This window comes from Drosophila rhopaloa, unplaced genomic scaffold (assembly GCF_018152115.1).
Source record: "Drosophila rhopaloa isolate 14029-0021.01 unplaced genomic scaffold, ASM1815211v1 contig_150, whole genome shotgun sequence".
Lineage (NCBI taxonomy): Eukaryota > Metazoa > Arthropoda > Insecta > Diptera > Drosophilidae > Drosophila > Drosophila rhopaloa.
Genome location: NW_025335029.1, coordinates 2,287,622 through 2,303,085, shown reverse-complemented (window position 1 = coordinate 2,303,085; position 15,464 = coordinate 2,287,622). Strand labels below are relative to the sequence as shown.

The 15,464-nt window shown below is 41.3% G+C and overlaps 4 protein-coding genes across 4 annotated transcripts in view; 2 read left to right on the top strand and 2 right to left on the bottom strand.

Moving 5' to 3' along the window:
• LOC108046714 (basic-leucine zipper transcription factor A) overlaps positions 1-11,935 on the top strand; it is a 61,117-nt gene extending 49,182 nt beyond the window's left edge. The window contains exons 8-10 of the mRNA XM_044456671.1: positions 28-180; positions 1,293-1,574; positions 10,745-11,935. Coding sequence (XP_044312606.1) covers positions 28-180; positions 1,293-1,574; positions 10,745-11,155 — 846 coding nt within the window. The 3' untranslated portion in view covers positions 11,156-11,935. The remainder of the gene's footprint in view (positions 1-27; positions 181-1,292; positions 1,575-10,744) is intronic.
• Positions 3,381-5,242, top strand: LOC108046715 (spermine oxidase). The gene has a single exon (XM_017126572.1). The coding sequence runs from the start codon at positions 3,599-3,601 to the stop codon at positions 5,057-5,059; it is 1,461 nt and encodes a 486-aa protein (XP_016982061.1). The 5' UTR covers positions 3,381-3,598; the 3' UTR covers positions 5,060-5,242.
• LOC108046717 (spermine oxidase) lies at positions 8,238-9,882 on the bottom strand. Its single transcript, XM_017126573.1, has one exon. The coding sequence runs from the start codon at positions 9,860-9,862 to the stop codon at positions 8,420-8,422; it is 1,443 nt and encodes a 480-aa protein (XP_016982062.1). The 5' UTR covers positions 9,863-9,882; the 3' UTR covers positions 8,238-8,419.
• On the bottom strand, positions 11,931-14,003 carry LOC108046713 (adenosine deaminase 2). The gene is made up of 2 exons (XM_017126569.1): positions 12,947-14,003; positions 11,931-12,588 (listed from the first exon to the last, which is right to left on the bottom strand). Exons 1-2 carry the CDS (start codon positions 13,895-13,897, stop codon positions 11,986-11,988), a joined length of 1,554 nt encoding a protein of 517 aa, XP_016982058.1. The 5' UTR covers positions 13,898-14,003; the 3' UTR covers positions 11,931-11,985.
• Between the last annotated feature and the right edge of the window lie 1,461 nt (positions 14,004-15,464).

The window sequence follows — 15,464 nt, the reverse complement described above, 5'->3', positions numbered from 1 at the left end:
CATTTTTCTTTCGATTTTCCGCCGTAGAAGGGCCACGAGTGCCGGAGCATCCAGCGCCTGGGTCCTGCCAGGATTCGCCTTGGAGAGTGCGTCTCGCGAAAGCTGTATCGACCGAAACTGTGTGGCCGCTGCCACCGCGGGGTCAAGTGCTGTGCCCCGGCGGTGTCCACCACGATACAGGTAAGTGGAAAATGCGATTCCCGGGATATATTCCGCACCTGCACAGTGGCAACTGCAGTAAGACGGGCTGAGCTTAAAGCCCCACCACCTGGCGCCTAAGGAGGAGATGAAAATCCACGCGGATTGAGTTTCCTACTTTTCTTTCTTCTTCATTCTTGCTCCCCTTTTTGCAGTTTGCAGAAATTTGCATTCCCAGCATCCTTGCTTGTTGCTAGTTATTTGTCGTTTTCAATTAAATTACCGTTCGTTTAAAAGCAATCCCATCAACAACCATTAAAATACACTTCTATTGTGTTAGTGAGAGCCTTAAAATCCAATGATACCCTGGATTTTAGATACTGCAAGAATTTTAATAACAAGTCTTCATAAAGCTGGCTTTAATTTTGTTGTGCTTAAAACAAATGTAGTACATCCTAAATAATGCATTTCATCCAAAATATCAATAAAATAATAGAAATAGGTAAAGGTTTGCAGCATAGAGTTAATTTATTTATAACGAAAAAATAGGTAATACAAATTTCTTTTGTATCCAACTAAATAAAATGGAAACTCCTTTTTCATACTAAAAGCCATCCATGCAATAAAATATTATTCGTCAATTTAATTTGTTTGCATAATTATACCTATGATATATTATTCATTCTTCATTATTTATTTATTTTGGGATTTATGTTGCGGTTCACCGCGATTAACCTGTTCAAAATTTATTTATGCGCATTCCAAAACAGACACACACATTTGTTCGATAGCTCAATATTTAATTGCCAGGATAGCCCCTGCCGGTTATAACCAGAAGTCAAGTTTACAATGACGTTGTTTTTTAGTTTATTGGCTCCTGCCTTTTGCTGCCTTTTACTTTTAATTAAAAGCAAATTGCATTAAAACGTCAATTTGCAAGTGTCAATGGAAAATGGCAGTAAAATTAAAAGTCAAGTGCAACCCAGATGTCAAAATCAATTTAACACCCGGTCTCCCGTTCACATTCTACCAATTGAAATTTTTGCAAAAAAAAAAGAGGAAATCCTCACAGCCGAGATTTTAGCTCCTGACATCTTCAATCTTTTTACAATGATTCTCTTTTCCCCTTTTCGTTATTTTTTGTGCTGCTTCAGGTTGAGCTGTTGTGTCCTTTAAATGCTGTCGATCCAATTAACTACATACAGCGACGGAAAATGGGCAGAAAAAGGCAGTTGAAGGAGCCCCAAGATGATGACGATGATGATGATGATGATGACGACGAGGAGGAGGACGACAAGGTGCTAGAGAATGCACAGTTATGGGATACGGTCGCCTTGGAGCCAATCGATCAGGAATTCCTGCAATCACATCAGATACAAATCGAGAATAAATTCATTGCCGTAGAATGGATACTGAAATGCGAATGCAGCACGAATGTGAGTACCAGAGGGGTAGGGTTTTGGGCTTGTCTTCGTAGTTCCTGCGGCAGCAGCAGGCCCATAAACGATGTCATATTACTCTGGCCAACCGTATTCGCATGCCATTCGAGGCAATCATTCGGGTTGTGTCCTTACCTCGACAATCATTTTCTCCCTTTACATCTCTCCTCCCCGCACTTGCCGTACCAGATGCACGAAAATTGCTTTCACTTGTCATTTTAATCGCATCTTTTGTTGTTGCGAACGTTCAGGCTTTAGGCAATACCCTTTAAATAGCGGGGAGTTTAGCTTTTACGGTTGTTGGGCTGCGAAATAAAATCATTTATAATAAGAAATCATTGTCAGTAAACTTTTTTATTAATCTTGTTAGTTTATCAAATTATTGTTAAATTGTTGAATGTTATACCTTCTGCATCTCAGCTCATCAAAATTTAATTTTTTAAAAATTCACATCATTTTATTTTGGATATATTTAAAAATAAGTAGATTTTATTTAAAAAATAACATCTTAAATGAAAACACTTTCCTACTTTTTAAAATATTTTGCGTGACTGAGTATCAACTAGTTCTTTCCTGCCAATAAATTGTATTCAGCTCTGGTTATTTTCCCAGTCTATGCACAAATGTGTTTTTGTTTTCCGAAAAAAATTATTGCTGCAATTTTTTTGTTGACTGCTTGGTTGCGAGGGGGGTTCCCAATCCCCCGGCCCTGCGGACAAATGATGGTGGGGGTGGGAGGTGGGAAAGGGCCGAAGGACGGAAGGACGGAAGTTGGCTGCGCCCAGCTGTCTGTTGTGTTTTCCCATTATTTTGGCGAATTCATCTTGAATGCCTTTGCCTTCGCCGCCCGTATGCGCTGTGCAATTGCAATGATTGGATTTTTATGAATACATTCATCAAAGGAGCTCGCTCACAGCGCCACTGGCAAACCGAACGAAAACATTTTGTTGCATACATTCGGGTGGCAAGCTTAAAACGCTTTGCGGGAGGGGGGGTGCGTGCGATTGTTTGTGCGCCCGAAGCTAGGCTTTTGTTTTGGTTTTCGTTTGTAAGCTATGAATTGTTTTTTTTTAAAGAGATGACTATTAAGATAGTCAATTGTTGAAGAATGATACTATTGTCACGACCAAAAATGGCTTATGCCATAAAAAAAAGAGATTCCATTTATCGACATTTTAAATAGTATATATTAAGAATCTGTTATCAATTTAAAATACAAATCAAAACCAACTTTCTACCACCTCATTTTTGATATCAATGACATTTTTCAATTCAAAGCGAAAAATGTTTTTTTTATTTTGATAAAAAAATAATATAAAATATAAATATTTAAAATTAATTGACTTTAATTTTTTTTATTTTAAATACTTTAAAATATTTAAAGATAAATAAACAATTTATTTCTTAATATAAATTGACATCTGTTTTAATTTAGTGGTCAATATTGTTTATATGTAGTATACAATTAATAATGTTAATATATGGTCAAGATGGATAACATAATTCTTTATAAAGTATTTTATAATAAACTGAACACAAATTTTACAGAAACCACATTAAAATACAATCAAATATGCAAACATTATGTTTTTATGGTAATTTGATAAATGTGAAATGCTGAAAAGCAAATGTTATTTTAGTCTGTGTGCAAAGAGTGAAATTTAAGAGAGCGTTCTCTTGATTAGTAGCGGTGCGTATTTTTTCTACTCTTCCGCTCTCTTAAGAGACTGATTCTATGCCGATTCTGTATTGCAAGCCTGTCAATTGCTTTATTCTCGGTTTAATTGCGTTGACATAACACCAATTTGGTCGGGCAACAATGAAAGCCGCCTTATCATTGGGTTGCCTCTTATCGCAGAGACCCATAAATATTCAGAGATAGGAAAGAAGCGGGCAGAAACTATACAAAATACGAGTAGAGCGGGTGAAAGTGAATAAATCCGATTAGTTTTGTGCCGAACGTCGGAGGTGAAACACGTGCGGTTGTTATAAGAAATATAAATACCCATATTTCCCTCACCATGAGTTCAGCGTCTTTGCGTCTGCTGAGTAAAACCAAACAAACCGCTCGCATTGTGATCGTGGGAGCTGGATCCGCCGGAATAGCTGCAGCCACCCGTCTCCTGGATCTGGGATTCCGGAATGTTCTCCTCCTGGAGGCTGAAGATCGAATTGGCGGACGTGTCCACACGATTCCCTTTGCCGATAATGTCGTCGATCTGGGCGCCCAGTGGTGCCACGGCGAGAAGGGAAATGTGGTCTACGATAAGGTCAAGGATCTGGATCTTCTAGAGGTTACAGATCGCCACTACGAAACCTACAAGTGTGTGCGTTCCAACAGAGAGGTTTTGCCCGATGAGATAGCAGATCAACTTAAGGGCATAGCTGATAGCTCGATACCAGACAGGCAGAAAGAGCTCTTGAATTTCGATGGCTCCCTGGGTGACTACATCAATTTGAAGTACTGGAAAGAACTGGAGAAACTGCCGCCCATTGATCGCACCATTGCCGAGGAGTTCCTGGAGGTTTTCCACAAATTCGAGGCCTCCGTGGAGGCGGCGGATCACCTGTTCGAAGTCTCCGGAAAGGGTCACCTGGAGTACTGGCTATGTGAGGGTGAACTGCTGCTCAATTGGCGGGACAAGGGTTATAAGAGATTCTTGATGCTGCTCATAAAGGCCCAAGAGGATCAACCCGATGATCTTGGCATTCTTAAGGGACATGTGCTGCTCAACAAACGGATTGCTGAGATTAATTGGGAAGGAGCCGATGAGCTAACCGTGCGCTGCTGGAATGGCGAGGTCATCACCGCGGATCATGTGATTTGTACCGTTTCCCTGGGAGTTTTAAAGGAACAGCATCCAAAACTCTTTGTGCCCGCCCTGCCAGCGGCCAAAGTGAGGGCCATCGAGGGTCTCAAACTGGGCACCGTGGACAAGTTCTTTCTGGAATTTGAAAATCCACAATTGCCCCAAGACTGGCCTGGTTTTAACTGCCTCTGGCTGAAGAAGGATCTCGAGGAACTTCGAGCTTCCGAGCTCTTTTGGCTGGAAAGTGTATTCGGATTTTACCCAGTCTCCCAGCAGCCACGTATCCTGCAGGGCTGGATTATTGGACCACATGCCCGACACATGGAAACACTGTCCGAGGAGAAGGTCCTGAAGGGTTTGCAGTGGCTCTTCCGCAAATTCCTGCCCTTTGAGGTGGCACACCCAGTGCGAATGCTGCGCACTCAGTGGCATGCGAATCCCAACTTCCGGGGCAGTTACACCTTCCGATCCACCTACACGGAGGCTTTGCGGACGGGTGCCTGGGATCTGGAGGCACCGCTCCAGGATGTGGGCGGTAGGCCACGCCTACAATTCGCCGGGGAAGCCTCTCACAAGCACTTCTACTCCACGGTCCACGGAGCCGTTGAAACGGGATGGCGTGAGGCGGACCGATTGCATCTCTACTACCGGTCGCGAACAGCTCAGTTGTGAGCTCACACCTAGTGACTCCGGTTGACAGCTTTCAAAAGCGTGGCATCGAGATTGGTCACAGCCCATGGGGCACGAAAACATAATATACTAACTTTATTTAAGTACTCCGTTTATTGCCATTTAAAGTGTGTAGAGATGTAATAGAATCTTAGAAAGAAATAAATATTTAACTCTTCCCAAGACTATTTTGCATTGATAAATATAAGAAATGTGTATAAAACCGTATTCGGACCCAAATAAAACTTGTTTTTATTTATAGTAAGCCAAACTAATTTTGATTTTTGTGCCGTAATTTATTTGATTTACGAAATATTGATTTTAAAGCAAAAGTTCTTGGAACTTTGGTAATGTTCGAAGTAAAATTTATATATTTGGCTAGATAAGATATAATTTGTTTTAAAATTTTACTTGTAGTTTATTAACAGTCAATATAGTTTTATTATTATTATAAGATAAGCTAATATCTAAAAATGTCATGTGCATATATTATTTAAACGAAGTTATTAATTCAGTGCTTTGCATTGAAACTTAATATTCAATGTGATGTAAGCTTCTATTTGTGCTTGAAAATCAATTTACTGCCTTTTCACAGTTTATTTATATTTTACGGCAAATTTTAATGTATGACGCAGACACAAAATAGTTTTTCTTATGGGTTTGCCTATCTGTGGCCTGACCGAGTCACAAAATCTCGATATCTGAGTCTAGTTCTTTAAATTTAAAGACTTGCAATTGCAAACAAAATTCAAACGCATTCGTAAAAAAACTGAAATAAAAGCCAAACATGTTGACCAACTCATTTGCAGCGAGCAGCAAACAACATTGTAATTGCGCCTGTTTTTCGGAACATTTGCAAGCATTTGATCCAAAAAAGGGGAGTGGGTGGTGGCCAGTGGGCGTGGCCACTGAGGTCTCACACATGCAAAAGTTCAGATTACGTGCGGAATAGGGAAAGCTGAAATCAGTTTAGCACATACCCAGTAGTTGGTGCAGCAAAAACACAACCCAAAGGCCATCCAGACCAAACCAGACCAGACCAGCCATGGATGGCCACAAAAACCACAACAGGGCAACAGGAGCCAGGAATCAGGAGCATGGGCGAAATCAGGAGCAGATTCAGAAGCACTGGCCATGTGATTTCCCTGCCGAAATGCCCCAGCAATTGCCGTCCGGCAGAAACTGCAAAAGCACTTTGGCTGCCCATGTTGAAAATTCAAATTTATGCCAAGCCCGGGCCAAAACATTCAAAATATCCTTGCTCCCATGTATCTCTTCTGCTTTATCCTTCTCCTTTTTCCCATTCAATACCTAACAAAAAAAAAAGAGAGAAAAATGTTTTTAAAGCTGGAATTGGATCTAAAAGTAGCAAGCAATCTGTATGTTTAGTACAAATAGAACCAATATTTTTGACAAACATATACTCTTTGTAAAATAACATGATTTCTGTTGATAGGAACGATTTAATATTTAATTTTAAATTTAATTTAATTTATAATTCAACGTAATTGTTTTTATTGAAGTATCGAAGTATTTTTATTACAAAAGACTTTCTCTCTGTGTATACTCCTTCTGCCTTTGTGTGTTTACATTTGTTTGTTTGTTTGCATGTCGCCCTGGTGGTCGTACTCGTATCCTTCTCCTAGTTTATCGCCCATCCCCCAATTTCGCCACCACCCAATTACATATGCGACTTTGTCGCCCTTCGAGTCGAAAGAAGGAAAGCCCGACAACAAGTTGGCCACATCTGTTGTAGCTTTTCCGCTGAACCTGCCCCATTCCGTGTTCCAATCCCAGTGCCGATCCCTCGGTTAATGCGCTGCAGGAGCGGCACTCGTTGGTTCCGTTGCCTTCAGTGTCTAGCCAGCCGGATACGTGGTTTTTTTGTAGCTCTACACTGACAGAAAACTAGTCCCATTAAACACAAGATAAATAAAATGTTCCTTCTCTGAAAGACAAGAAAATAAAAATTTTAGCAACACTTATTAATTTTTTTAGGATTTATTATATTTTATTATATACAAATAGTCTGTATAGGACTACAAAATGTTTGTCAAAGAACCAAATTATTCAAACCAAAAAACTATGCTATTGATTAAAAAATATAGTAAAGTATTTAGACTTAAACATTATTTTACTCCAAATTTTAATTGACTATAAGTTAAAAAGGACTTAAAATAAAAAGTAATTATCTTTCAAGACCTTTGATAGTTGTTCCGAATAAAACAATTTAGGTATATAATGTTATGTATTGATTGATAGATAGTTGTTGAGAATAACAAAATTGAAGTTTATAATGTTATGCATTGAGTCGGACCAGAAACAGTCTTTAAAATTTCTGCAGATATTTGGCACATTACCGAAAAATTAAAAATGGATTATAGCTACTGTTCGTAAATTTTGAGCACGAAACGGTAGTTGCATAAGATGTTTTTTTCTCAGTGTCTGCATGTTCGTCCACGTGCTCGTGACTCCTCGAGTGACAATGTTAAACAAGTCTCTGTTTGACCAAAGGACACACATTTGCCTAGCCGGCAGAGCAGTAGTCCTGTTCCTGTTCTTGGCCGGACTTGTGTTATGGCCCAGGTAATGGTTGTTATGACTGGCAAAGTATTTCTCTGTGTTTGCTGATTGCAATGGCGACGTTGGATGCTCGCCGAGAAGGGGATAGTGAGTGGCTGTCAGTTGGAGCTGGCCACTCTTGACATAGCTGGGAGTGGAACATTGGGCTTAATTGTACAACTAACTCACTTGCGACGGGATTAAATGGGCTTAGTTGGGATTTCACCGTGCAAAAGCATGATGGCACAGCCTTCCATTGACTAGATTAAATTCCTTTAATTTATATTTCTGTCTTCAGTTGTGCTATTTACACAGGAATTTCAATTGGGTGCTGAAATGGCAAGAGATAATGTTACCTAACGAGGAGTCACAGTTTAGTTGCCAAGAAGTATTTCTTATTTTAGAAGAGGTACTTAAGCCAGCTTATAAGCAGCGATTGAAAGAATTGTTAATGAAATATGATTAAACTTACCCAGAAACAACAATAGTTAAGCAAGTGATTTCAAACCAACCAATGCTAAATCCCTTAAGATTTCAGGTAGTAAGTTAAACCCATATTTACACTAGGCGTTTTCAGTAAAGATATTGTGGCTTGGGTTTTAAGGTAATAAAAGATTGGTTTTTGTTGGGTGCTTTTTTGTTTGATAATTTTTATTGATTTTTGAATTGTGAATAAGAAATGAAGAACCAAATATATACAAATATTTTGTTAGTATTATTGATGCGACTTACTAAATTTCGAATAAAATGTTTATACGGAATAAGAAAACTTTACTCCAATTGAGTAGTTTAGATATTATGTTAGTTTTCAGCTCGTCCCTTGTAGAATTCATTGAGACGATCAGCTTCGCGCCATCCCGACTCAGTGGCTCCATGGACCGTGGAGAAGTGGTTCCGGCTGGAAGCCTCTCCGGCGAACTGAATCCTCGGTCTTCCTGAGACATTCATCAATGGTGACCCCAAATCCGTACGTCCCGTTCGAAGTTCATCAGCATAGGTGGCATAGAAACTGTAGCTGCCACGGAAGTTCGGATTCGAATGCCACTGAGTGCGCAAAAAGTGCTTGGGATGGGGCACGGTAAAGTTGAGGAACTTCCTAAAGAGCCACTGCAGAGCCTCGAGGACCTTCTCCTCGCTGAGGGTTTCCATATACCGGGCATGAGCCCCGATGATCCAACCCTCCATCAAAAGGGGTTGACGGTCTACGCGATGGAAGCCGACGATGCTCTCCAGCCAGAAGAACTGCCCATCTCGCAGCTCCTTGAGATCCTCCTCCAGCCAAAGGCAAGCGAAGCTTCTCATTTGCTCCGGCATTGGCTGCTCCTCGAACTCGAAGATGAACTTATTCACGGTGCCTAGTTTCAGACCCTCAATGGACCTGACTTTGTCAGCTGGTAGGGCTGGCACGAAGAGCTTCTGGTGCTTCTCCTTGAGAACTCCCAACGAGACAGTGCAGATCACGTGATCCGCTGAGACTAGTTGACCGTTCCAGCAGCGTAGGGCCAGTTCACCGTCTCTTGCCCAGTTGATCTCAGCAATTCGCTTGTTGAGGTGGACGTGTCCTTTCAGGATCCCCTGATCACCGGGCTGATCCTCCTTGGCATTAAGCAGTAGACTCAAAAACTTCCAGTAGCCTTTTTGCCGCCAGCTGAGATTCTGATCGCCGCCCGCAAGTTCATAATTCAGGTCGTTTCGTAGCGATAGTTCGAACAAGTGATCGCAGGCATCCTCACTGCATTTGTGCCTTTTCAGGCAGTCCAGAGCTTCCTTGGCAATGGTCCTATCCATAGGTACTAACTGCTGGTCCACCTTCTTCCAATAGCTTTGGGTGAGGGCTTCGCCAATGGAACCCTCAGCATCGGGGGCCACTTCAAATTCGTCGAAAAAATTCTTTATAACCTTCGTCTGATCATCGGTGAGAATTTCCTTGTTGGAACGGATAAAAGAAACGGCATAGTCACCGGACCTATCAAGGATATCCAGATCCTTAACCTTCTCGAAGACCACATTTCCCTCTTCCCCATGACACCATTGAGCTCCCAGATCGATAAAGCTACCTCCAAGGGGAATTGTATTGATGCGACCTCCGATGCGATCCTCCGCCTCGAAAAGCTGCACGTTCTTGAATCCCTGCTCCAAAAGCCTAGTGGCAGCCGCAATTCCAGAGACTCCGGCTCCGATGATCACGATCCTGGTGGTCTCCTTGGTTTTTGCGAAAGCAGTTCCTTCTGTACAGGCACTCATGGTTTGATTTATTCTTGTGATTTAAGAAATGCAAATTGCGATCTAATGCACGTAAATGCAGCCTTTTATAGGCACGATTTACACCAAGCGTCCTATCTAATTAGCCGAATTGCGGTTTCTATTATCTGTCTTGACATTGACCCTATTTGTTTTATAAAAAAAGCCCATAGCCTTGCTTGCACTTTGTTCATATGACCCATTTTATGTTCTTTATAAAATGTTTAGTATTAAATTTTTCCCCCAAAGTTTAATGTTTATCTAAACATGTTTACTCTTTAAAGTTGAAAGACCACTTATATCAAATGTTGGTAAATCATTGTTTTCCTTTGTCACTCAATGCCTATATATAATTGCTTTTATTATTTGTTTTCTTTAAAAACAATTGCTTGTGTAATTTTTGCAATAGTTACAGCAGTTCAAGTGCATTTTGCGGTTCTTGTGGTACCTTATCTGCCCCACATGCAGGAACCACTCGAATAAATCGACCAAGACAAATAATCTATAAACAATAGCGATAATATATTATATCAATACAGTAGAAATCGAATAAAAATAATAAAGTATAGGAATACTCAAAAAATATTTAAGTATAAGGCTTGCAAATACTCCAGGTACTGTACTTTTTAAGATTTCTATACAAATGTAGAACAAATTTTAAGACAATTCTTATATTTAAATATTTTCTTTATCTGTGTAAGAAATTAAGTAATGAGAGTTAAATTATTGCAGTGAGTTAACATTTAAAATTTCCAAATATTTTTTAATAAAACAAGTGACAAGAATTTAATTAAGCTTTCGCGAAAACCAAATATATATTTTCGCAAATTAATATTAAAATTTCATATTGGTTTCCCTCGTTCTCTCTTTTTTTCTGACCCCCAGAATTGCAACGCCGACAGTGGCAACATGAGCAGCAACACCAACGACAATTTGTCTAACACAAATAAATATGGTTATTACAATTACAAAAACAATAACCAAGGCCGGAACCACGGAATTAATGGCGAACCAAATGAGCCGACCAACAACAACGTCGGCAACAACAATGACAACGAAGAGGATGTGGCCGACAACAGCAACAACATCGACCACAACGATGTGGACAACATGTCCTCGGAACAACAGCCGGATATTATACCCTATCCACTGAGTGTGGGCGAATCCAGTTGGAAGGCCGAAAAACTTCGCCAGCAACAAGAACAGCAGCAACATCAGCAGAAGCAGCAACATCAACAGCAGCAGCAACATCAACAACAGCAGCAACATCAACAGCACTGGCAGCAACTCACATAGCGTACACAATTCCCACGCATAAAGTAAAACTCGATCGGCCGAGGGCAGAGATATAGAAGAGAGTAGAGTTTAAGATTTGTACAGCATAGCGATACTTAAGGCCCCATGGATGGTTAAGATTGTAAAGGAAAATTGGAAAGGCGATGCAAGTTATACTTAGGATTTGAACATATCGAGGCAGTAAGTTTAGGTATGTGAACGATAGGGTTAGTGCTAAACCAAGGGCAAACAACAAACACAGGCCGAATATTACAAATATTTTTGCAAGCATCTATACACAAAAACGCAAGAAAAAAAAAAAGGTAAAGAAAAATTTTCAGAAAATCATTTGAATGGAATGCTGCTGCCCAATAATAACGTATATGGTAATAATAATTTTTAAAGACATAGAAGTAAAAGGCTTAAGCAATTCAAAACCAAATGAGCAAAATGCTAAATTCGTGTGCATTCAAGTTATAACTGTGCTATATACTCACTTGTATTCAGATCTACACGTATGCCTAAAACTCTGCTTGAACAAAGAATTTAGCTGGATGTAAATGGACAAGGCCAGGGCTATCGCATCTTATATGGCTAACAGATGGCTCCTGGTCGTAGTTTCGTTATGCCCCCTCAACCACACATATCCCCCGAAAATATCCCGAAACGAGTTCTCTGATTTAGGTCATGTGACGAGCGAAGCTTAGCCATCACCCATATCAATTGTATCGATGTAAGTCAACTCTTAGCTAGCGTCAGAGTTATCCGTGTGCAGGCGAAATTCAAATAAATAAAATGCGAGAATATAATACATATTTACTAGTGTGTTATTGATTTGGAAGGTACATGAGCTAACTACTACACTTCTGCTCCACCACGTCCTCGATCCACTTGTCCCACAATTTCTGCCACTTGACGTAGCCCACCCGCTTCTCCTCGCCCGCCAGGGCACTGTACCGGATGGAGTTGATGGCCAGGCTTTTGAGGAACCTCAGGTCCGCCTTCATCGGCGCAATGCCCAGGAAGGCGAAGTAGAAGTCGTGGGACAGCGGTGCGCAGCGCCAGAAGGACGGATCGTCCGAGGAAATCACGACGGGCACATGGGCGGCTAAAAGGAGCGCCGCCGGGTGGTTGCGATAGTCCACGCCCAGCTGGAGCACCTGGTTGGACACGGGGCACACCTCGATGGCAATGTCGAGCAGCTTGGCCAGCCGCATCATCATCGGATGCTTGGTGAGGGCGAATCCATGGCCGATTCGCTTAGTGCCCAACAGTATGGCATCCACCAGATTCTCGTCAATGGGCGATCCAAACCAGTTAGTCTCGCCGGCGTGAAAGTAGAAGTTTATGTGTTCGGGCATCTTGAGCAGGGGCTCCACAAAATCCTTTAGTGGTCGTCCCAGCTCTTCCTGACCAACCAGATCGAAACCCACCATGAAGTTGGGAAATTCTTTCTGTAAAGGTAAAGGAAAACTGTAACTTTAGTGTCCACCATGTTTAAAATAGTAAAAGAAAATTTTGTATTATTTTTTTGTGTTCATTTTTCAAGCATTTTATTAAAATTAGACAGTTTATTTATTTATGGTAATTAAGAATTAATTGAAAATATGAATAGTTAGAAGAAACTTCCCGGGTCGAATATCTGATGTTATTTTGGTTTGGTTTTTTTAAACTGCACTGCAAATAAAAATCTATTAAATAAATGAAATACAGTCAAACGCTATATCTCAAATCAGTATCTTCTGCAAATTAACTTTACAGTCTTACAGATACTTAAAGGTAGTAAAGCTTGTTCTTAATCATCAATCTTACATTAAGTTCCACTGCTGTCTTCACATATTGCTCGACCACACTGGGTTCCACACCACGGAGCGGGGCATAGATCAGCTTGGAGTCAATAAAATTTGGATGGTCGGCCTTGAAGCGTTCCAGTTCTGACTGGTAAATGGCCACCGTGTCCCGGATAGTGAGCATATCGCCATCGATGCAGTAGAGTGGTGGCAGCAGGGATCGCAGTTCCAAATATTGTACCCCGTCTTCGGAAAACTCCTTGAGGGCGTTATAGTAGTAGTCAGCCCAAACGGGGGCGTGGCAGAGCAGGCCGTCTAGGAGAATAAATATGCCCATAAAGTGCGCCCAGGCTTGATTATTCGAAATGAATTTTGAGAAAGGATACATGCTGAAGCGGCGCTTGAAATACCGGGTTACATTATCTTCGCCTCGCCGATCTCGGAACTCTGCCATGGGCTCCCAATTGCATTTCTCCATGGGCTTGTGAGTGGGTTTTTCCTTGGAAAAGCGAAAGGCAATCGCTTTGCAGCCCTCATCCATCGTGCAAATCCAGAGATTCTCGCGGTAGGTCAGACTTATGAGATACTCCGTGCTGCAGAGCGCCGTATCGTGGGCATGGAGCACTCCACCCTTGGGCATCCGCTTGATCAGATTGAAGATCGGCGACTTGCGGATCTCGGTTAGGGTCTTGAAGATGTGCTGACCTGGTGTAAACTTAGTGGGGTCCAGGATGCCCTTGGAGATCTCCTCTTTCTTGACGGCCATTATCATCTTGTTGGCCTCCAGCTCCCGATCGTTCAGCCTAAGCTTCTGACCCATGATGCCCAAGTGCTCCACCTTGGCGACTGCCCGGCGGAGTGTCATGAAGGCCGTCGGAGTGAGCTTCCTCAGGGACCGTATCACCGATGCCGTGGAGTGCCGAATCGTTTCGCATTTGGTCGAGGCTTGGCGAACCCATTTCATGGCTCTCATATTTCCTCTTGTTCCCTTGCTTCACCACTCCTTTTGGGCAAGGGTTTCATGGAGAATTTGGTTGGGATTTCGTTAGCCAAACATGTGATTTACTCAATTTATTTACCCTACGAAATGTGTCACGCCGAATGTGTCAATAGGCCGCACATTTGTTAGCGCCAATCCACCCAAACCCCACGCACAAAATGGCGCCCAACGCATTTCCGCTTTAACACACTAAAGCCGCGACCCCGTCAACTACACACACATGCGGCTTTTATTAGTAATTTATGGGCCTCGTTGGATCGCGGACTTTGGTTTTTTATGCATCCGCGCGCCCTCAACACCACATTAAATGTGCACGACATCAAATTGATGAGGCTGCCAAGGGCGGCAGTAGATATAGCATTAGCGCTGTCGGATAAGCTATTTATTCGCCAAAACTATTACAAGAGGCTAAGAGGTTCAGTATTCCAGAAGAAATTTTTCAAGTCATTTATTCAAATGTTATATCTTTCAAATATTACCTTCACGGAATTCAAATATATAATAAAAGGTATTTTGGAATGTCATTAAAATAAAAATGTAACATATAAAATAAAAAATATTGATTCGAAAATAATGTCATTCCTGGGTTCCTATTTCTGGTATTGAATATAATAAAGACGTATTCTTAATTAATTTTTTTTTTTAATTCCAAAAGAAAATAATTTGTTCTTGTGCTTTTTCCCACTAAACTACATTTGCAGATTAGGAAGAGCTGTCAGCACTGAATGCCTTATCCACACACACTTACACTGGCCCATCAATTTTATGGTCGCATACATGTTTGCAGGACCGAACCCGACTGCATCCGCCGCCGACCCATAAAACTCCGCCAGCTCATTACGGGCGTTAGCCGAATCAAAATCGAATCCTGTGCCGGCAGCCGCAGCACTAAACAGTGGCACGTAAAATTGAAACATTTGCAGCATTCGGATGGCTCGATCCGCAGCTCAAAGGAGGCTGAGTGATGGGTGGTAATGGGTGGTCGTGGCCTCAACGACCATATAGCGCATATTCATTAAAATTCGCATCCACTTTTCTGCGTACTCGACGCAGCCAAAGGCAATGAGAGATTTATGCGGGCGAAGCCTCGAGTGCACTCCTCCGTTGGAGATGGCAACGTGACTACAAATTCTGGATTATGGGTGGTAAAAAGATGCAAAGCTATAAATTGGAGATACAAAGGAGAAAAAGTAGCCTATTTTAATTTAAGAAAGGGTATATTAACCCTTTTGCTTAGTGGCTGAAGAAAGATGAGTTATGAACCGGATGTTTCAACAAAATTGATACTATAAGTTCTTTAGTTGGTGTGTGGTTGTTAAAAATTATCTGTGCCATATTTCGCCTTTTCATTAAATATATGTAAAGTTATATATGTCTTTATACTTTCGGTAGATGGTTTAAAATCATTAAGAATGCTTTTAACATTATTTTCCACCTCACGTTCACATCCTTGAGTGTTTCGAAGCCGCTTGGCTGGCTAACTCATTACGATTACGCTCAGGCTTCTTTGAGCTCTGAACATAAATTGCAGGCACTCTTA